The following is a 22,395-nucleotide window of genomic DNA, read 5'->3' as shown; positions in this document are numbered from 1 at the left end:
CCCCGGAACAGATGGGAGTCTCCACACAGGCCCGGGGTCTGGAGCAGGCTGGCCATCTGTGGAGATCACACTCTGCTGAGAAAGGACTTCTGGCATGTCCTGGGCTGGGGGCTCTGTCAGAGACTGAGCTCCGGCCACAGCCCCAGGCTCTGGGTGCTGCAGGGCCCCAGCCCAGGCGGGCAGGCCGACTGGTCGGCCTGTGGTGGAGCGCAGCACGGGGGCTGTCGGGTGCCTTGCAGCTCGGTCTGAAAGTGGTTGGCTTCTGTTTGGGCCCCAGTCACCAGTTCCAGGGAAACAGAGTACCCTCCATCCTCTGGTGCTCCTATCTTTTCTAAAGAGCAAGTATTTGTTCCCAAAATAGCAGTTGCTCTTCCAAAGTGGCTGGGAGCTAAATGCCTAGCAGTGGGGGTGAAGCCTTCCTGAGCAGCCAGGAGCCGCTGTCCGGGTGGGCAGTGCCCCAGGCATAGCCACCAGGAGCAGGCATGCAGGGAATTCCATCTTGAAGCGCTCCATGCACAAAGGGGTGAGGGACATGTTCCCCCTTTCCTTGAGCGCCTTGTGTCTCCCCCAGGCTGCACTCAGGTTACCTGTCCTGGGGAGAACACTTACATCCATAAGGGGATACCTTTGGCCAGTAAGTGCCTTATCCAAGGGGAGAATGTGGGTTTGTGTTCCTGGAGAGGGGAATTCAGGTGAGCCAGCTGGTTGCACGCTGACCATGGAGAGGTCTGGATATCTCAGAGTCCCTCATGGTGGTCTTTCTCTGGCCAGGGGGCTGTGAGAACCCTAGAGCCAGGCCAGGTCTGTGGTGGGGTAGCAGGTGTGGAGCCTGGTCCCACTACAGAGCCCCCTGACCACTGGCTGGAGTCACTGGGACTGACCCCTGGGGGGCCTGCAGTGTCAAAAGCTGAGCTGCCAGGTGACAGGGTGATCAGTTAAGGAGACTGTGATGGTTAATTCTGTGAAAACCTAATGGGGCTAAGGGTGTCCAGATGTCCAGATACCTGGTAAAAGATTTCTGGTGAGTCTCTAAGGACCTTTCCAGAAGAAATTAGCATCTGAATTGGCAGATTGAGTAAAGTTGTCCCCATTGTGGGTGACCCTCATCCAACCCACTGAGTACGGGAATAAAACAAAAAGGGAGGAAGGGCAGATTCTTTCTCCCTTTTCGAGCTGCAGCATCCATCACCTCCTGCCCCCAGAAGACAAGGGGTTTGCCGGCGTTTGACCAGCGAGGGGCTGCAGCGCCTGCTGGCCCTCCTGGAGCAGAGCGGCCCTCCGAGTCCACCGGTGCGAGCCCTTCGGGCCAAGGACCGCAGGCAACACCCGACCTGTTACCCTGCTTCCAGACACCTCCAAGTAAAGGTGGCTTCACATAAAGCTGCTTAATTCCACCTAACACAGCACCTCCAGGGCAGGAGCTGCGGTTGAGCGGGTCCCACAGACCCCTGGACCCTTCACCTGACCCGTGCCCTCCCCAGGAGCCCCTCATGGCTGCAGCCGGTCCTCCCCTGGGACCTGTCAACTACAGAGGCTGCAGCCACCTAAAGGCTGGGACACGCGGCCGGCCGATCCTCGGGCAGGGGCCACCGCAGCTGAGTACTAACGGCTGCGGGGCGAGGTGGAAGGCGAGCCAGGCCCCATGCCGGGAGCAGGGCTCTCGAGGAGACCCCTCGCCCCGCGCGTGGTACACACCGGGAGAGGCGCAGACGGGGCGGGGGACAGGTCTCAGCTCCCCAAATTTAGCTTCCGCCCCATCCCCCAATGCCCTGCGCCCCCTACACCCAGGGCCGCTCTCCGCCCTCGCACCCCGCCCTGCCTGCCTCCTGCACCCCCTCACCTCGGGCACTGCCCGGAGGGCCCCGCGGCGACCCCGGGCCCGCGGGCCTGCGCCGCAGCGCCCCGCCGGGCCCGCCCACCCGCGGCCCGCAGCCCCGGAGCCCCGCAGCCCCAGCGCTGGTGCGGACGCAGAGCCCACGCCGCCGCCACTCCGGGCAGAGCCGGCAGCGCGCCCCCGGGCCCGCGCACTCCGCCCCGGAAGCTCCCGCCCGGGGGGGGCGGGCCAAGGCGTTGCCGGGGCTCCAGGCGGCGCGTCCACAGGGGTGGCCGCGCACTTCCGGGGCGGGCCGGGGCCGCCGGAAGTGCGTGGCCGCCCGGGGCCATGGCGGCGGTGTGTGTCGTGTTGTTGCTGCTCGCGGCGTCCTGCTGGCCGCTGGCCTCGGCCTCGGGCGAGGAGTTCTGGCCCGGCCAGTCCGCGGCCGACATCCTGTCGGGGGCGGCGTCCCGCAGACGGTAACGCGCGCCCACCGGCTGTGAGGAGCGGGCGGGGTGGGGCGGGGCGGGGCGCGCGTCCCCTTCCCCGGACCCCCAGGAGGGGCGGCTGTGCGTCAGCCTCCAGGGCGTCCCGGGCACTGAGATGATCGGGTCCTTGCCCGGGGTCCAGGGAGCACCGGAGCCGATGTCCCTGAAGCCCAGCCTGATTTGCACGGAATCCTTCGGCCTCTGTGCAGAAGGTGCACGTCCGTAGATGGGCGTCAGTGCCGTGCAGCGGTTACTGAGGGCTTGGTACAAAACAGACCGTGTGCCGGGATGTGGAGGTGGCCCTGGCCCCTTCCTCCAGGGGACGGCAGTCTTGGGGGGATGTGGAGGCCCCAGCAGGGGATTTCAGCAGAGCTTCAGCTGTAGTGAGGGCAGCTGCGGGAAACCAGCGCAGAGAAAGGAGGGGAGTAAGGTGTCGGAGAAGCTGAGGACCGCCCCGCCTGTGTCTGGTGTAGAGGGGTGTCGTTTGTATCCTCAAAGTGTCCAGGGGGCTCTGAGGTGTCAGAATCATCTTCATAGTAAAACCAGGATGTTACTTGCTTTTCCACTCTCATTCTCTCTATGGACATTTTCCAGAGGTCACCCGACCTGTGTTACCAGGACACATAGAAGGCAGAAGCAGTTGAAAATCCAGCTATCCCCAGATAAAAAAGAGATTTGCAGAAATTACAGACATTACAAATGTCACTAATTGTTTTTGTTTTGAAAAGTACTTATTTTTCATTTTTAAATGTTAATAGTGGTAACATAGGTTTATTGTTATCGTTAAGTGAACTAGTAAGTACTTTTTAAAATCCTTAAACTTTTAATACAGGAATAGATTTAGTGTACATAAATGACAGCCTTTAGGGGTACTCAATGATCACCGCTGTAAAGAGATCACTAGGCCAGAAAGTTTGAGCTCCCCTGCAGGACTGATTTGCAGGCTCTGTTTGTTGAGATTCTGTCATGCTTGGTTGTGCATATTGGTAGTTGTTAAAGGGATGCCAAGGTGTCTGCCGCTCCTACGCAGGCTCTAAGTAACCCGTCGTCTAAGATGCCGGTGGGCAGTCACCTGCTCTCTATAGTAACTGCCAGCTACAGAGAACTCCCAGGATCTGGCAGCCACCGTGGGGCGTCCAGGAGCCCGGGTGCTGAAGTGCCACTCGCTGCTCCCTCTCGCTAGGTACCTTCTATATGACGTGAACCCCCCGGAGGGCTTCAACCTGCGCAGGGACGTCTACATCCGTGTTGCCTCCCTCCTGAAGACGCTGCTGAAGACCGAAGAGTGGGTGCTCGTGCTGCCCCCATGGGGCCGCCTCTACCACTGGCGGAGCCCTGACATTCACCAGGTCCGCATTCCCTGGTCTGACTTCTTTGATCTTCCGAGTCTCAATAGAAACATCCCCGTCATTGAGTATGAGCAGTTCATTGCAGGTGAGCAGTGGTCTCCTAGCTGGGGCCTGGTGGCTGATACCTCTGCTGTGAACCTCAGGCCAGGCCCTAGGCCTCAGCCAGCCCCGCCCACTGTCCTCGGGCCTGTTGTGGTTTTGCAGTGTGTAGGGTGGCCTTGGTCTTTCCATAGTTTTTCTAGGGAAATACATCTGAAGTGTATGAGCTATGTGCCCCCTCGCCTCTGAAAACCAGGTGACCAGTGTCTCAGGGAGGTGCGCTTGGAGCTGGAATAGGAAAGGCCTGGCACAGACTGGGAGCCACTGGCCTGGCAGGAAAGGCTGTTTGTACCTGCAGGCCAGTGCAGGGTGGCTGTGGGGCTGACCTCGTGGGGTTGCTCTTCGGTGCTGTGAGGACTTGTAACCGTGCGTCGTGTTTCATGGAGTCCAGCTCAGCCTCCCCATTTAAATCTTTTTAAGAGAGAAGAGTTGAAAACCTTCTTAGAATTAAGGTACTTAGAGCTTCCCATTGCTTTGTTTAGAAGCCATAAACTCAAAGTCAGATGCTTCGCCATTGCCGCCTGAAAGAGGCCTAGAGGAGCCAGCCAGGGTCCCCGCACCGAGTGGAGCTCCCGGTTCGCTTTTCAAGCTCGGTTCTTGCTGCACCTTTGAACCTGTGACTTCAGAGCGTCTTCTGTGTCAGATCAGAGTCAGCCTTGTGAATGCTGCAGGCATGGAAAGACAGGCAGTGTCTTCTGACATCTCCCGTCACGCCAAGAGGCAAACCCTTAGAATTGCAAAAGGCATTCTTGGAAATGCACCTTTGCCCCACCCAACATGAGAAGTGTATCTGGGCGTTTAGTCAGACTTGATGTAGCCAGGGTATTGTTGTAGCCTTGGTCTGAACCACAGGTTTTGGAGCCTCCTAGGGAACCTGCCCTTCGCCTCTCATGGGGGCTGGGACTGCCAGGTTTCCTGACAGACAGACACAGAGGCGGCAGGTCTGGGCCATAACCATCCCGGCTCATGTTTAGCGAGCAGAGGCTGCAGTGTGGGGACAAGGAGGTAGGTGTCCTCCCTTCTGCTGTCCAAGCCTCCAGCCTGGAGCCTGAACAGCCAGGGACAGGGGAGACCAGGTGCCCTGGGCGACACTCTGTGGAGCAGGCAGACCAGCTCTGCCCCCCACCATCCACCTCGCCTTGACTCTGCTCGGCTGTTCCCCCTACAGGGGAAAGGCTGGGTGCCTGTCCTTCGACAGGCTGCTGGAATGGGTGCGGCAGGGCACCTGGCATCTCTGCCTCCAGGGTCTCATCACTGTCCCAGTGCAACAAGGCCCCTGGAGCTCTGGCGCTGGGCTCCACCAGTGAGGCAGATGTCAGCCCCTAGCAAGAACCCATGTGGAAAAGACAACAGGCCCCCGCTTGCTGTGGTTCTGCTGTTACTGGGCTCCACCAACCCATCTTTGAACGCATTTTCATTGACCGCCATGAATGTGGCCTTGTTCTGGGAGTGGTGGGGAAGGGGGACACAGTGAGGTCCTGGAGCTCCTGTGGGTCATGGGGAGGCGGAAAATAGCAGAAGTGAGGGATTGAAACGTGCAGCATAGGCGATGGCAAAGAATGCACAGAGAAGAAGGGGTGGGGTGCAGAGTTGGGGGGACGTGGCTGGGGAAGGTATGCCCAGGAGGTGAGGTTGGAATGGCCCCACAGGGTTCAGGAGAGCCCTGAAGGGTCCCAGCCCAGGTCCCAGCCCAGAGGCCCTGGGAGGGAGGAGGCCAGTGTGCTCCGGGGACAGCAGGCAGCCCAGCAGGCCTCCTGGGGGAGGGAGCCAGGAAAAAAGGCAGTGTGTGGTCTCTGGCCTGCCTGCGGTGCAGGGATGAGAAGCAGACTAAGGCAAGCCCAGAGGCTGGGAGGGGTCGCTGAGGAGCCTGGGGGCAGCCGCAGCCTGGACGACCTCATTTCCCCGGGCAGCCCTCTCCCCACCTGGGGCCCTCGTGCCTGGTGGCATCTGCTGACCTGTCTCTCTTGTGAGCTGCCTCAGCCCCTTGGGGAGATGGCGCTGTGGGAGGTGATGGTTCTGCCAGCGCAGAGGCGCCTGGGCGCTGTGGCTCCTGCCGCACTGTTTGCTCTCGGTCTGTTCCAGAGTCTGGTGGGCCCTTCATTGACCAGGTGTACGTACTGCAAAGTTACGCCGAAGGGTGGAAGGAGGGGACCTGGGAAGAGAAGATCGACGCGCGGCCCTGCCTGGACCCACCGCTGTACTCCCAAGACAAACACGAGTACTACAGGTGCGGTGGGCGCCCCAGCCCCGGGCAGCTGCTGTCCACGGGCCCAGCGGCCGCTGGGCTCCCAAAGGCCCCCTCCACCCCCCACCCCTGCACAGAGGCCTCCCATCCCACTTACAGATGCAGAAACTCGGGCCATTTTTGAGACGCCTGATGCGGGTTTGGTTAATGTGTTTGCATGTGGCCGTGGAAGTGAGGTCTGGTCACCCAGGCATCAGTAGGACTTGCCGTCAGAAGCCCTCCCCATGGAGGGCTGTCACCCCAGCAGTCTCTACGGGCAGAGCGCCAGAGTGATTCGGCTCTGCTCTCAGGAATGCAGCTCTTAGGAGAGCGCAGCCGTCCCCCGGACAGCCACTGTCAGCTCTGGCAGTGACACGTCGAGTGCGCTTGCTCAGGTCCCCTGGACTGCCCCTGCTTCCCACTGTCGCAGTGTCCAGGTCCCTGCAGCACCAGGCATTCCATCAGATGAGGTGGAAGTCACGGTTCCTTTAAAAATCTTCACCAGAGTGTCGTTAGCTGTGGTCATGCCCAGTAGGTCCATCCTGGGAACTAGCTGAGTCCACCCCCGGAGCCCCGCCAGTGCACACCTGGATCTCGTTGCCTGTGTGGGGACATTAATGGGTGCTGTGGATCTTCATTTCCAGAGGATGGTTTTGGGGCTATGAAGAAACGAGGGGTTTAAATGTCTCCTGTCTGTCTGTTCAAGGATCAGCGTCTGTCATCGCGCCCGTGCTCTTGGGCAACACGTCGGCACGGTAAGTGCCTGATCGGCACAGTGGCTGAGCGTGGGGTGTGGGCATGTGCTCCGTCCTGCTGGCCACATCCAGCTGCCGGGGGGGCTAGACCATGTCCCCTTCGACCCCTGCCCTCCCAGCGAGGCGCCCGGGAGTAGAAGAGTAGAAGAAGAGGTTGCCCATGCCCCTGGGGGGCGCCTGGGGGCTGGGTTGGCCACGCCCCTGCACTGTGGCTCCAGCCCCATGCTGCACGCTCCTCCGTAGTGCCCCCCCCCCAGGCCCCCTCCCAGCCTGGGCTTCCTGGCGTGGGGTGATGGTGACAGGTGGCCACGGCTGGGTGAGGGGCTTGTGGGGAGGAGGGTGGCAGAGAGGGGAGGCCGAGGGCGTCGGCGATGACTGGACTACAAGGGGGGTGCCGATGTTCTTTTACTTCTCCCGTTTGGGCAATGGCAGAGCACACCATGGTGTGTCGCATGGGGCTGCCGCCGTGGGGCTGGGAGGGTTCGGACTGCCCAGCATGCCAGGGCCAGCCTTGCAGGGCTAGGTGGAGCGGCCCTGCCCACTGGGGAACCCCTTCTGAGGTGAGGCCTCTCACTTGGCCTCCTCAAAGCCTGACCCTTGAGTGGCCAGAGGACCGGCTCCGGCCTCTTCCAGCTCTACTGTGGCGGCTGCTCCTGGCCTCCCCTGGGAAGCGGTGTCACCAGCCTTGTGGAATGCAGAGAACCGGCCACACAGCTGCCCGCCTCACCACTGAGTGGCCCTGAGGGGCCAGCAGGCAGGGATCCGGGTCTCTGGCAAGTGTCACACTTGGCTTGTGAAATGAATTCCTTTGGAGGCGGAAATGGGTTGAGCAGCCAGGCCACCATGTTCCTAGCAGTTTGCTGTGGGTTGTTGCTAGTTGTTGGGGTCAGGGGTCCCTGAGACTGAGCCTGTCTGTGAGCCACCATCAGTGTCCCTCAGAGTAAAGCAGGCACATGGGGGCAGGCCTGTGACAGCCCCACCAGTGCCCAGGGCAGCCTTTCATGTGACTCTGAGATGCCACAACCCTGCAGATCACAAACAGAGCCACCGCACCGCACCGTGTACCAGACCCTCCCCAGCCCGTCTCCTCTGAGATGGGACCCCCATGGGGCATGCCGGGCCGCTGCGGACAAAAGGTGAGCAGGCCGGTCATGAGCCAGCTGAGGTCCAGCTTGACGGGTGTCTGTAGGCAGGGCCCTTGCTAAAAAGTATGTGGGTTTCACAAGCAGATCTGGCTGAAGCTTTAGACCTGTGTACATGTAACCTCAGTTTTTTCTGAGTCCCTTCATGGGTGGCAATGTTGCCTGACCCAGAGAGGCTCATGCCCAGAAGGCCTTGGTGGGCAGAAAGCAGTGCCCTGAGACCTGTGGGGCCAGGCGGGGAGTCACGCCCCCTTGCAGAAAACCACTTCTAGGGGGACAGAGACCTCACATCAAAGGCAAAGATGCTGCGTTCAGAAAAAAACACCCTGACCCTCGGGAGGGTATTTCTTCATCAAGATGTAAAAAGCACTGACCACAAAAGAAAAGATTGGTGAATTCAGTTACATTAAAGAATGTAAGAATTTCTTCCCATCAAAGTGCCATTAAAAAAATGAAAAGACCTACAGAGTGAGAGAAGACACACATGTTTGCTCCATACAGGGCTCAGTGCAGGGTGCAGATGGAGGCCCTAAACACCTGTGGATGGAGGGCAGGCAGCCTGGTGGTCAGGTCCACCGCCAGAGGAGAGGTGCTGGCCGGGGAAGCAGAGTGCCAGCCCTTCGTGCTCCTGCAAAGATGGGCAGCCGGGGCTGCTGCTGGCGGGAGAGCCTGGGAGACGGCCGGGGACGTGTGCCTTCAGGCTGAAGGTGGCAGCTCTGCACGCAGGCGCTGTGCCTGCACCTGGCTCAGGTTCCAAGGGTGTTAGTGGCAGCCCCAAAGCAGAAGTATCTCCTGGCCCTCAGCACTAGAGGGGACAAACAGGTTGTGGCATATTCAAACTAAAACATGGCTCCCACCGTGTTCAATGAAGAAACGTGGGTGTGATATCGAGTAAAAATGCAAAAGCTAAATCCAGACAAATTGCATTTGTGTAAAGTTGAAAGCCTGGCACCACTAGCCTGACATGCAGCCGATCTGTACTGGGAGGTGTCCTGCCCTGGGAGGCCACCCGCTGGCCAGGCAGGCTGGGGCAGGAGGCAGGCGTAGGGGTGACCTGCTCCTGGCCTTGGCCACTTGTCTGACAGGCCTTGTGCTCTGAGGGCGCCACAGTGTGTTGGGAAACAGCTCCCAAGAGCAGCCCTGCTTCCACACTGACCCCGAGCCCACCACCATCCTGCCATCCTGTTTCTTTCCAGAACCTTCCCACTCATGTTGAAAACATATGCTCACCTTCTTAAACGCAAGCGGAGTTGTACCGTGTGTGTGTTCTCCACATGCCTTTTTGTCGGCTGCTTTTCCCACTTACTGAATTACTTTGCGAGTTAACAGCCCCACGAGGCCACCACAGCCTTTTATGTCCTCTGTGTACAGACATAAAACTTTATTGAACTCAAGTTGTTGGCCGCTGCTGGTTCCAGTTTTTTGGTCCTGAAAACAGAACATTTTGGCACAATCTCGGTGGGTGATAAGTGGAGGCTGGCACCCAGAATGGAAGTGGCTGCTGTTCTCTTTGCTCTTTCATTTGCATCAGTGGTCGCACCAGCTCAGGCTGGGACTGGGCAGCTGCGCAGGTGTGCTAGTGTGGCTTCCAGGGCCATGGCGGGGAGGGCCCCCCAGCTGCTGCCTGGGGGGTCAGCAGGAACTTGCCAGATGCCCCAGTGCCCGTCCCACCCCCACGCTCTCAGCGGCCTCGGGAGCGTGAGCAGAACTGTTGCCAGCACCTCCTCCTCTTTTCTGTTGTGTAAACGCAGGTCTGTGATGCTGGACAGAGCCGAAAACCTGCTGCACGACCACTACGGAGGGAAGGAGTACTGGGACGTGAGTGCCGCCCCGGGCGCCCTCCTCTGTTCTCCCCCGGCCCTCCACCGCTCTCGTTGCAGCCTTGCTGACTGACATCACCGGGCCGGGGCAGGCGCGGGCGTGAGCACTCCAGTGATTCTCACACCTGTGCATGGGGTGCTCCAGGCTGAGTGCTGGGCAGGTCACGAGCGTCAGCCCCTCCCACACTGCACTGTGCACCCCACTGGCGGGGGTCTTTGGTGTCAGCCTGCAGAGGCGTCTGCACATCCCAGGCTCAGCATATGATCACATGGTTGCATGCCTAGTGAGAGGGCTCCTTCCCACCTCACCTGGCATCCCAGGGCTGACAGGTTGTCGCTCTGCTGGACGGCCTTGCTGACTCGCCTCTGGTCAGGGCTCGGCCCCGCCAACTGTGCCGGCCTCTCATCCTGGGGTTTCCGTCAGAGCCTTGGCTGGACTCCCAAGAGGCTGGGCATTGCCACGAGGCGGGGCGGCTCCCCTGCTGGCCGGATGGGCGTCAGCCACGGGCTCTCTGCCCCACAGACCCGCCGGAGCATGGTGTTTGCCAAGCACCTGCGGGCCGTGGGGGATGAGTTCAGAAGCAAGTATCTGAACTCCACCAACGAGGCCGACAGGATCCCCTTTCAGGAGGACTGGACCAAGATGAAGGTAAATCCCCCCGCTGGGGTGTGCGTGCAGGCTGGGGCCCTAAGCTAAACAAGCCAGGCGGGATGTCGCTGGGTGTCACGGGGTACAGCCCACGTTACTATAGTGACCACATGCTGTGCTTGTGCCCTCTCGCCCTGAGCCAACTTAGCGGCCTGCGTGGTGGCCTGCCCTTCAGTGAGATGGGGCCCCGACAGGCTCCAGCCACCCAGAGGCTGTCCTCAAGTAGAAGGGGGCACAGGAAGGAGAGTAGAAAGACCATCAGAGTCAGCGTCAGTGTATTTCCCTTAGAGCGACAAGAGGCGAGACTCACCCAGAAGCACCTTTAATACCCTCTGGTCTGCATCATGCTTTTTAAAAAATATTTTCTCTGAAGGTTGGGTTTTCCTATAATTTAATTTCCACAAAAACTGTGCTGTGTTTTCAAATTGCCGTTACCTGGGAGCGTTCTCAGCGTGACAGCTGCCGCGCCACCACCCTGTCCCGGGGGCATGCTGTTCGCAGGACACGTGGCTCTTCGGGTCAGCGACAGGAGGCCTTTCGTTTGGAGAGTCTTTACTGGAAAAATGCAACCTTAAATAGGTTTTCTCTGTTACCCAGTTTGTATTTCCTTCCAGTTTATTTCACTCAGATAACGGGGCCTGGTGATCAGGCACCATGGTCACAGAAAGACAGCTGGTCCTGGCGCCCTGAGGCTCTGGCCTGACAGCCTCTCAGGCTGGCTCACCGAGTGGCATAACCGTGTGGACCCTCTCACCCCGCCGCGTCCAAGTGCCGCCCTGGACGTCCGTGGGTCCGGCTCAGCAGGCCCTGTCCTCTTTGCCAGGTCAGGCTGGGCTCCTCCCTGGGGGGCCCGTACCTGGGAGTCCACCTGAGAAGAAAGGACTTCATCTGGGGGCACAGAGAAGACGTGCCCAGTCTAGACGGAGCTGTGAGGACCATCCGCAGCCTTATGAAGACCCACCAGCTGGACAGAGTGTTTGTGGCCACAGATGCCATCAGGGAGGGTACGCACTTCCCGCCACCCCGTGAAGTTCTGGGCGCACCCGGGCAGGCAACCCGGGGCGATGACACAGAATTCTCTGCCACGCACTCCCTCCCTCCCAGCCACCCCACGAGGAATTGCGTGGGGCAGGGAACGCACAGCCCCACCCAGCTGTGCTCAGCCTCTGGCGTTCCTCCCCTCCACTTGCAGAATACGAGGAGCTGAAGAAGCTGCTGCCCGAGATGCTGCGGTTCGAGCCCACATGGGAGGAGCTGGAGCTCTACAAAGACGGTGGCGTGGCCATCATTGACCAGTGGGTCTGCGCACATGCCAGGTGCCTGGTAGCCGAGGGTGCATCTGTGGCTCTCAGAAGGTCCTCTTGTCTCCAGGAGCTGACAGCCAGGGCTGGTGGTGGTCTGCGTGTACACGCTGGGGGGCTGGTGGTGGTCACATACTGGGGGGCTGGTGGTGGTCTGCGTGTACACACTGAGCCATGGGCCCCCATCGGTCTCGCTGCTTGTTTAGGTCTCTTGTGACAGTTAGTTAGTTCCTTAGGCTGAGGGTCATTCATTGTAATGGTTTGACCCTCATTTGCAGACACCACAGGGTGTAAGCTCGCCACCACGCAAACGTCTTTACCTCATCCTGTCTGGGGCCGTGTGGGGCCCCTCTGAGTGGGCCTCCCCGCCCCCCCAGCAGGCTCGGTTGCGCCCTCGATCATTCCCATGTCGTTGAAGGCTGGATGGCTCCTCGCGGCCCAGAAGCACAGGCCCCTTACTGCCTCATGCCTGGGAGGCAGGAGGGGCGGTGCCGGGGGTCATGTATCCGTCAGCCCTCGGGGACCCAGGCTGGGAGGAGGCCACACTGCTTCAAGTAAAATGGACAATTAAAGTCGAGGGGGTTAGTTTCCCAGTTTTCAGAATTCTCAGCCATGCCGGGTACGGGCACATTTGGCTGTGACAGGTGGGCGTGTCTGCTGTGTGAGGTCCGCAGGTAACCCTGAGGCCTGCCAGGCACACGTGTAACGGGCTGCAGGGCACTTCGTCCCCACAGCACCGGGCCCTTTTCCTCTGCCGAGCAGACCTGAGGTGGAGGTGCGTCGGGGCTGAGAGACCAGCCCCCCAGCTCAGCCCCAGGCCCTGCTGCAGGGCGCTGGGCTCAGCTCCCCCACTGCTTGCCCTCACACAGACCCAGATCCGGCGGGCACCCCGAGGGGCGGGTGCCTGGGGCAGGGTGGGCACGTACGGGGGCTGCCGGGTCCTGCCGTCCTGGCCTCGCCCGTGGCTCCGCCCCCAGCCCGGGAATCCCGCCCCTCGGGTCAGAGCCGCTGGCCCCGCAGCCGAGATCTGGGGCCCCGAGCCCGCCGCCTCCCCCTTGCAGCGCCGTGACCGCCGCCGCCCTCGACAGGTTCTTCATCGGCACGTCGGTGTCCACGTTCTCCTTCCGGATCCACGAGGAGCGGGAGATCCTGGGGCTCGACCCGCGGACGACCTACAACCGTTTCTGCGGAGACCGCGAGGAGCCATGCGAGCAGCCCGCTCACTGGAGGGTCGCCTACTGAGCGCACGGAGGCCTCGCGGCCCCGGGCCCGCACTGTGTCCACGCGGCGGGCGGACTGTGGGCTCCCGCCTGTCGCGTGTGTGCCGTGGGATGGCGCCTGCCCCCAGCCAGTAGGCTGGGCACACACGCGCTTCCCGGGGGCCCAGGCACGGCGTGGCCCACGGGGTATGGCCTGTGGCCACTAGGTCACAGCGTGGAGCACTGCGTCAGGAGCCGCGCCACCGTCCTACGCTGGGAGGCGCCGCTGCTCTCTGGTGTTGGGGTCTGAAACTGCACCCCCGCCCCCAGCAGGCCCCACATGCAGCCGTGAAGGTGTAGGGGTGCGTTTCTCAGGCCTCCGTGTGGAGGCTTCCCTGTGGCAGGGTGGGGACAGATGAGCTGTGAGCACCTCCCATCCCAGGGCGCACCAAGTGGGCGGTGGTGCCAAGCTTGGCCTGGGGCAGGCCTGTGTCGTCATGCTCAGGCCGCCGCCGCCCTGCCCTCTGGCCCCGCGTGAGGACTCAGGGTGGGGTCACGGGAGCTGTAGCGCTGACGTGCAGAGTGGGTCTGGGGCTTGGCCGTCTCTCCCCCATCAGCTTGGGAGCCCCCGGCAGCTGTGCACGTGGAGAGGAGCTCTGGGGGTCTGTGGGAAGCCAGCGGCCTGCGCTGCTCACCCCGGTGTCTGGGTGGTGCAGGAGGGCTGGCTGGGGGCCTGAGGCGTGTGGCCACTGCAGACACCACTGGTCGGGGCCCTCTGGGCCACCTCACAGACACCCGCCGCAGGGCACGTGGAATTGGCCGTGGGGCAGCACCGCCTCGGCCCCCCTGCCGCCTCTCACTAGGGGCCCGGCATCCCACAGGTGCCCTGGCTGAGCAGCAGGGGGCAAGCGTGGCACGGAGAGGCCTCTGCAGAGCCCACACGTCCAGGGCCTGTAGGGTCTCGGGTCCTTCCTGCCTCTTCTCCTTCCCAGGCTTTTGAAGTCAACCCTGGACACATAATAGGGGCCTGTGGTGTCACTCAGCCATGTGGCTTGAAGTGATGAAATCTTCCGTTTGTACATTGAAATACTAATAAAGACCTTTCCTAGAAAGTGGGAACCCTAGAAACAGTGCTTTTCCACGTCCTCAAGTGTTTTTCCATTTGAGGGCTGTACAAAGTGGTGGGGGCTGTGACCGCCAGTCCCTTTAAGGGACCCAGGTCTGCAGGAGGCAGCGTGCAGTGCCCCTGGGAGAAGGTGGTGGAGACGGGTGCCCTCGGCCTTGCTCTCCCCGTTGGGCCGTCTGCTGCCAGGCTTGTCTTGAAGCAGTCCTGGGTCAGAGGGAGTATGAGAGCCGCCGGCCTTTGAGGCCCCAGGGGGGCAGTGCTGTGCCTGCCTGGGCCTGCCCCTGACAGGAAAGACCAGCCAAAGGACATTGCTGCTCTGGGGGCTGATGGTGGGGGCAGGCAGGGGCTGAATCATGCCACAGCTGATTCTAGGTCAGCCTGTGCAAAGGCCCCGTGGCAGGCCTGCGTGCTCCAGGTAGCCTGGATGAGGAAGAGGCTTAAGGGGGAGCGGGGTGCAGGAGTGAGTCGGGGCCCTGAGTCAGGGGAGCCCCTGGAGGGTCTGAGCAGAGAAGGAGTGAAGCCTAGGAGCCAGCGTCCATGAGACGTGGTCAGTGGCTGTTGGGAAGAATGGGATCAGGTGGGGGGGTTCGGCAGCTGGAGGGACACCTGCTGACAGGGTTGGGGGTTGCTGAGCACCTGGGGCCTTCAGCCTTGGCCTGGTGGAGGGGTCGGGGGTGTGTGTGCTGCAGGAATGACCCAATGGTGGGTGAGACCGCAGGGCAGGGGTGCAGAAGGATGTGCCATCTGCCACACCCGGGGGCAGATGGCTTGAAGCCCAGGGACTTTTTCTGGCAGAAGCTGCCGTTCAGTGACGGCTTGTGGCCTCGGCCTGTGCACTCTTAGATGAGTGTCCTGGGGATGGCAGTGCCCTTACGGGCCTCACAGCCACCTCCCTCTCCACCAGAGCCGCCTGTACTATGCCCCATATTAGTGCCTGACTCAAGTCACCACAGCAGTGGCATGTGAGGGAGCTGGGGACCCAGGATCCAGCAACACCGCCTGGGCACCCAGCACTGTGGCTGGGCCGGGACCGTGTCTTGCACTGCAGGGTTATAGGGGGTCAGATCCAGCTGATAGTGGGGGCAAGCATGCTAGTGGGTCCAGCTGTGCCCCAGAAAGGACACCTCAGTGCCAGGGGACAGGGCTGCCCGTCATCAAGGCCCAGGGCACTGCCCCATGGGCAGGAGGTGGGTGCAGGGCAAGAGCTGCCACTGGGGAGGCTGGCTGTCCGCTGCTGCTCGGGGAAGCCTGCTGTGCGGGGGACTCTTAGCACCAGTCTGCCGGCTCTCAAAGTCCAGGTGGGCCTCCAGAGAGTGTGTTTCACTAGGTAACCTTCACGGGGAGCAAGAACGAAGCTGCTGCCTTGTTAAGTCATGACTGAACTGCTGTTTGCTTCCTGTAGCTTTGTAGCTTCCTTGGCCATTTGGGGTGGCCTCCAGCTGCAGGACGGCCAAGGATGATGGACGGTGCGGTGGGGGGCTAACCTGACCATCCAGCCTCGAACAGAAGGTGGGAAGGCCCTGGTGCGCGTGCGGGGCCCAGGTGTGTGCCCCTGTGCCTTTCCTGTGTTCCCTGAAGGGGGGCAGTCAAGGGGCACCTGCGCCTGGAAGGAGCCTGCTCTGATGCTCAGAGAGTCGATCTGCAGGCTAGTTGGGGTACTCAAACACCCCGAGGTGGGACCGAGAGCTCGTGGGGGTTTTCAGGACAACTCATGGGGCAGCCCACACTGTGACCAGGTCTGTGGCCCGTGTGGCCTGAGGGAGGCCTGGTCGCCAGGCTGGGTGGCCCGCGGGTCCTTAGGCACCCCAAAGCCCCTGGGCAGCAGACCCCACAGCAAGGGATCTAGAGCAGAACCAGCTGTCAGGGAGGAGGAGACAGCTGCTTCCTCAATCCTGAGGCTCAACTGTGTGAACAATTGTAGAAATATTGAAATGAGGAAAGACTGATCTTAGAGGGAAGGAAAGCAGGGTGTCAGACATGACTTCTGTCCCGAAGCTTCCGGAGTCTGTTTATTCAGGGCCTGAGCGTGCCTGTGCGGGGCAGACCATGTACAAGAGCTTCCTGGATCATCCACGTGTCCCTGGGAGCTGTTACGTGATCCCGGCTAGGTGGGCTGTCGGGCGGACACTGGCCTCCTTGCCCTGCCCTGCTGCATGGCCTGGGAGGGGGCACCCCTGCCTCGGGGGGGCTGGGCCAGCCCACCACCCCATCCCAGGTGTCTTGCCAATGGGTTTCAGCCCCAGACAAGTTCACTATGGATCAATGAGACCAAAGAAATGACTGGAAAGTTCTTTGGGTGAAAGGGTTATACCCACCTTTATCCCCACAGTGGCGGGTTAATCACTAGAATCCCATCCACTCGGAGCGAGTCTGCACGCAGCAAGCCGGTCTCTGCCTCTGGGCCCCTCTGTCCACACAGCTGTCCTCTGGGCCCCTGTCCCTACAGCCATCTCAGTCTCTGTCCTCGGCGCTGCCACCACTCCAGCCTCTGCCCTCCTGCAGCCATTCAGCAGCTGTGCCACTGTGTCACCCAGAGCACTGTGTGGAGCTCTTTATGTGGAGTCAGTATGACGCATTGCCCACATGTGTGCATTGAGCTAGCCAGCCAGGGCCAGGTGAGAATCCTGGCCACAGGAACCTTCACTTTATCCGCACCAGGCCACTCTTGGGGCCAGGTGGACATCCATGTTGTGACACTCTCACCTCCTGGATGTAGAAACGGGACATCTTGTGACCATCATGGAGTGCCTGCTGAGAATGGGGATCACCGGAAGATAGAGTGGACAGAGGACATGGACCAGACCCCAGCAATGCTACCGTGGCCCTGAGCCCCTGCACCACCAAGTGCCCCAGTTACTCCTAAGCCCCAGTCACCTCTGAGCCCTCCCCCAGGCACCCCTGAGCACCCCCTAGTAACACCTGAGCCCTCACCAGTCACCCTGAGCAAGCCCCAGGCACCCCTGAGCACTCCCCAGTCACCCCTGAGCCCTCCCCCATGTACCCCTGAGCCCTCCCCGGTCACCCCTGAGCCCTCCCCCAGTCACCCCTGAGCCCTCCCCCAGTCACCCCTGAGCCCTCCCCAGGCACCCGTGAGCCCTCCCCAGGTACCCCTGAGCTCTCCCCAGTCACCCCTGAGCCCTCCCCCAGTCACCCCTGAGCCCTCCCCAGGCACCCGTGAGCCCTCCCCAGGTACCCCTGAGCTCTCCCCAGTCACCCCTGAGCCCTCCCCCAGTCACCCCTGAGCACTCCCCAAGACACCCCTGAGCCCTCCCCAGTCACCCCTGAGCCTTCCTCCAGACACCCCTGAGCCCTCCCCAGGCACCCCTGAGCCCTCCCCAGGCACCCCTGAGCCCTCCCCGGGTACCCCTGAGCCTTCCCCAGTCACTCCTGAGCCTTCCCCCAGGCACCTCTGAGCCCTCCCCAGTCACCCCTGCGCCCTCCCCCAGACACCCCTGAGCCCTCCCCAGGCACCCCTGAGCCCTCCTCCAGACACCCCTGAGCCCTCCCCAGGCACCCCTGAGCCCTCCTCCAGACACCTCTGAGCCCTCCCCAGGCACCCCTGAGCCCTCCCCAGTCACCCCTGAGCCTTCCCCCAGATACCCCTGAGCCCTCCCCAGTCACCCCTGAGCCCTCCCCAGGTACCCCTGAGCCCTCCCCAGGTACCCCTGAGCCCTCCCCAGGCACCCCTGAGCCCTCCCCAGTCACCCCTGAGCCTTCCCCCAGACACCCCTGAGCCCTCCCCAGGCACCCCTGAGCCTTCCCCCAGACACCCCTGAGCCCTCCCCAGGCACCCCTGAGCCTTCCCCCAGACACCCCTGAGCCCTCCCCAGGCACCCCTGAGCCCTCCCCAGGTACCCCTGAGCCCTCCGCAGTCACCCCTGAGCCTTCCCCCAGGCACCCCTGAGCCCTCCCCAGTCACCCCTGAGCCTTCCCCCAGACACCCCTGAGCCCTCCCCAGGCACCCTGAGCCCTCCCCACGTACCCCTGAGCCCTCCGCAGTCACCCCTGAGCCTTCCCCCAGGTACCCCTGAGCCCTCCCCAGTCACCCCTGAGCCTTCCCCCAGACACCCCTGAGCCCTCCCCAGTCACCCCTGAGTTCTCCCCCAGGCACCCCTGAGCCTTCCCCCAGACACCCCTGAGCCCTCCCCCTGGCACCCCTGAGCACCCCCCCAGGCACCCCTGATTCTTGCCTGGTGCTGCCAGGCCAGTATGGCTAAGGAAGACAGCCTTAAAATCCTCAGATGAGGGCGGTTGCCCGTCCAGAGCCTCCACCGCCCATCCTTGCCCCCCAAGTCTGCCCAGGGCTCTGGGCTCTGTGAGTCCCCCTGCCTCCCTAGTCCCGCCTCACAGCCACCATGACGACCAGGCCTTCAGGCTGCCCAGCAGATGGCTCAGCTGCCAGCCAGGCCTTGGAGACCCAGGAAGGGGTCAGGGGGCGTGGCACACCTCTGCCTCCCACCCATCCTCCTGCTAAGCTGGGAACTGCAGTCAGCTGCCCAGCCCTGGGTGCGGGGGCCTCCTTCAGGGCCCCCACTGGGCTCTGAGTCCCAGAAAGCTCCCGGGCCTTCCACCATGGCAGGGCTGGGGAGACCTTTCCTCGGCTCCCTGATGCTGTTGGAGACCCCAGCTGCCCACCCACCCCTTGCTCCTGGTACTGTGGAGACACCCCATGTCCTTTCCAGGCCCAGCATCCACCAGACCAGGGCTCCTGCCAAGATGTCCCCAGAGCCTGGACAGTCGGGCCCGGCTCCAAGGGAAAGGAACTCCGACAGCAGGCGAGAGAAGCGGCCCTTACTCCCGCTGTTGCATCCTGGACAGGTCCTTGCCGGGTTCCCCCAGAACCCCGCCGCTCGGCCATGTGGTCGGTGGGGACTGTCTCCTGCACACTGCGTGGTCCTGCCCCACCCCGTGACACCTCTCACCTGAGCCCTGTGCACCCTGTGCTGCAAACCCCTGCTCAGGAGCCCTGTGACCCACAGGCCCCATTGGGCTTCTGAGGTCACAGGGTGGCTGGCCGTGTCCTGCCTGCTCCTGGGCCCCGATGGAGGGACGTCCCCATGAGCCTCGTCCTCCCAGGGCCTCCTCCCTGCCTGCATACCGAGCTCCTACACCCCCAACACCCCCCATCTGCAGTCCCTGGCCTTTACATTTTTAATTTGTATGTTTATTATATATAAAGATATATTTTTTTATATATCTTTATATATTCATGTTGCCCCCCAGCTCCCCTGTGCCCCGACAGGGACCCCCCTCCCCTTGTCTGGCTTCCCTGGGCCCTCCTACTGTCTGCCCCTGTTCATGCCCCTGCTGTTTATTCCTCTGCCTTATGTTTATCTTAAGTGCTGCGAATTTCCTCACAGTGAAGTAATTCACTTTCCCTCCTGGCCACTGACCTGCCTGCCTCGCGGTCACGCTGGGTCCCAGGTGTCTGGTTTGCACTCTGCCTAGCCCACCCGCCCTGTGACACCTGTCCCACAGGACCTGACCCCAGCAGCCAGGAACATCAGCGCCAAGGAGGGGCTGGCACTTGTCCTGACGCCATCACGCTTGTCCCCAGCAGTCCCCTGTGTGTCACCAGCCCAGGAGGCCCCAAGTGGTTGCAGAAGGGTCACATAGGAGAGCCCCTCCCTAGGGAGGAAGGGCCACTGGGCCTGCAGTAGGGGTGCCGCCTGGCTTAGGTCACTCCAGCAGGTCAGCCCTGGCAGCTGGCCCTCGCGGAGGCCCCTCTGCGGGAAGGACGCCAGCACTGGCATGGGCCCTGAAGGAGTCGCAGCCCAGAGGGAAGTCAGCCCAGCTCTGCAAGCCTCACCGCCATGAGCCCTGCCCTGAGGGCAAGGCCATGCGCACATCACCCAGGTCTCTGGTGGCTCCTTGGGACAGCCCCTCCGCTCAGTGTGGTCCCCCATCCACTCTGCTGTGATGAGAGCCACCTCTGTGGCTGCCCTGCCCTTCCTCCTGGCTTCTGTTCCCCCCCAGAGCCGCTGCCCGGGCCTGGGTCATGGGCTGGTGGCCTGTCCCTTGCCCTCAGCCTGGACCCCTACCCACCAAGGGGAGGGTGGGCATGTGCTTTGTCCAGAGGAGGGACCCACCCTTTCTTGCTGCCCATTGTCTCAGCCTCGGGCTTTGGGGCACTTCCGAGCAGCCCTTCACCCTTGTAGTCAGAGGCCACGTGGGCTTCCTCCCCGTGCCAGAGTGAGGTCCCAGGGCAGTGAGCAGGGCAGCCTGTGTGGTGCGGCCCTGGGGCCAGCGGCTCCTGAGGCCTGGCCCCTCCCCTTCCTGCCTCCACTTACCCAGGACAGGGCCAGGAGGGCCTCAAAGCCACCATCAGCTCCCACGTCCCTGGAGCAGTGTCAACAGGACAGCCCTGGCAGAGGGAGCGACTCACCGGAACTGGGGGTGTGGGGCCCGGCTCTTCAGAAGCGAAGTGCTTGTTGATGGGCACTTCTGGCGGTGACCTCGGCCCCGTGTCTGCAGCAGGTGGCAGAGACCCCAGGCCCGGCCCCGCTCTGCAGCCCGAGGAAGGGTGCCAGGCAGTGGCGTGCAGCAGCACACACGCAGCACACACTGGTCAGGGGGCAGGCCTGCCACCCAAAAGGAGTGTGGTGGGGCATCTCTAGAGCTGGACCAGGGCCCCCAGAGCCCAGCACTTCCCCCCAGAAGTCAGCCGCGGCGGCCTTTGTATCCGGTGACCTGGTCCCTGCTTCTCGGGAGCCGAGCAGGGCAAGGGCCACAGCTTCCCCGCCCCCGTGCAGGGCTGCCAAGCCGCGTGTACCCCACTGTGCCTTGACTCCTGCCGCCGCATTAGCAGAGTGACGAAGGCCGGACCCTGCAAGAAACAGCCTGTGACAAATGAAATCTCTGGTTTCTATTAAAAGGCCTTTTCAGGACAAACCAGGGAGGCTCTCTGTCCCCAGGGACCCTGCCCTCTCAGGTGGGCCTCGGTGGTGGCGTGAAGCTGTGTGCAGGGAGGACGAGCACGTGGCGTGTGACAGCACCGTCAACACCAGTCACCCGAACAAGCAAGACAAAGGCCCCAGGCCCTGCGCACCCCGGCTGGCCATCCGCAGCGTCACAGTGAGCCCTGCCCTGTGTGCGCAGGCCGGCCTGCAGAGCAGCGCCCTTCGAGCAGCTGCTTCCAACGGGCCCCACTGGGTGGGCTCCTGGAGCCCATCCTACCCCCCAGAGGCCAGCATGGGCTGGACTGAGGGGCCAGGCTATGTCTGCACCTGACTGCTGCCCTCCCAGGCCCTCAGCCTCCCGGGAATGGATGGCGAGGAACGGCAGGCAGCACACAGTCAGTGGGGGGGCCCGAGACCTCTTCAGACTGCCATTGTGTGTGGAGGTGTAATGATGCAGGGAGAAGATGGCGCCCGGCCGTGCCGTGGTGACTGTGGACACTCAGGGTGCTGAGCCGCACGGGGTCTTCACAGCACACTGGTGACTCTGAAGGGTTGAGCCAGGGGCTTTCCAGCCACATGGTGGGCAAGACGTGGGAGGACCTCCCAACAGAGGGCTTCTAGAGCCAGAAAATGCCCAGCAAATAGTTCTGGACACAAGGCTGAGCCGGGGTGAGTGTAAGGGCATCTTGAAGTCGGACCAGGAAGAGAGAAGCCACGGGCACCCCAGGGCTGAGTGCTCTGTCCCGGGCTCTGATCCCTGCTGGCCAGGATGCCAGGCCTCAGTGGGCCCAAGACAGGTAGCAGGAGGCACATGTGGGGCCTGCGTGGGGGGAGAGGGAAGTCAGAACAGAAGCCCTTGGTCGATCCAGGAGCCCCAGAGGGGGTGCCTTGGCGGGAGCCAGCGCCCCAGGGAGGTGGTGACCAGTCATGTGGGCGACTCTGGGTGGAGGGGCAATAGGGGAAAATGTGCCCCCTGAGAATTTCTGACCACAAACCGTCCTTACGCAGCATGGAGAGCACACACGACGCAGCATGGAGAGCACACACGATGCACGGCCGAGAGGGTTGCCTCAGGTCCTGGCAGAAGAGAACACACATCCTCTGGGGAAGTGCTCCCTCCAGTCAGTGCCTTGGAGAATGGTCTCCTGCATGGACACAGCCTCATAGCAAGATCCCGAGGGAACAAGCCACCCTGGGCAAGAGTTGGCAGATACCACGGCCCTGCAGAGCCAGACCCGCCGCTGCAGAACAGGAGTAATCGGGCCGAGAATGCAAGAACTGGATGAATATGCTTACAGAAGTAAGAGGGTGCCGAGGCCAGGCAGGAATGAGGTGTGGCTTCTAGAAATGGGAACATAATGCCAAAATGAAATGTAACTTCTCGAAATGAAAACAGAATGATTGAAATTAGAAAGCAGTAGTTTAAACAGTAAATTCAACTCACCAACAAGGTGACTAGTGGCCAGAATGATAAACGTGAGGATGCTAAACAGATGCAGCCCTGGACACCAACCCGAACAGGACATAAGAG

At 61.9% G+C, this 22,395-nt stretch overlaps 1 protein-coding gene across 2 annotated transcripts; it reads left to right on the top strand.

The window, feature by feature from the left end:
• Nucleotides 1-2,121: 2,121 nt before the first annotated feature.
• Nucleotides 2,122-13,951, top strand: POFUT2 (protein O-fucosyltransferase 2). Of its 2 annotated transcripts, XM_036912086.2 has the most exons (9): nt 2,123-2,292; nt 3,485-3,735; nt 5,832-5,976; nt 6,618-6,728; nt 9,622-9,688; nt 10,214-10,339; nt 11,163-11,343; nt 11,532-11,655; nt 12,729-13,951. In XM_036912086.2, the coding sequence occupies exons 1-9, from the start codon at nt 2,162-2,164 to the stop codon at nt 12,880-12,882; spliced, it is 1,290 nt and encodes a 429-aa protein (XP_036767981.2). In that variant the 5' UTR covers nt 2,123-2,161; the 3' UTR covers nt 12,883-13,951. The 2 variants fall into 2 exon arrangements, with proteins under 2 accessions (XP_036767982.2, XP_036767981.2); XM_036912087.2 differs by lacking the exon at nt 10,214-10,339 and having other exon boundaries at nt 2,122-2,292.
• The last annotated feature ends 8,444 nt before the right edge of the window (nt 13,952-22,395 follow it).

This window comes from Manis pentadactyla, chromosome 1 (assembly GCF_030020395.1).
Source record: "Manis pentadactyla isolate mManPen7 chromosome 1, mManPen7.hap1, whole genome shotgun sequence".
In the NCBI taxonomy this organism is placed as follows: domain Eukaryota; kingdom Metazoa; phylum Chordata; class Mammalia; order Pholidota; family Manidae; genus Manis; species Manis pentadactyla.
The sequence above is the reverse complement of the archived record's forward strand: the minus strand, read 5'-3'. Positions and strand labels throughout refer to the sequence as shown.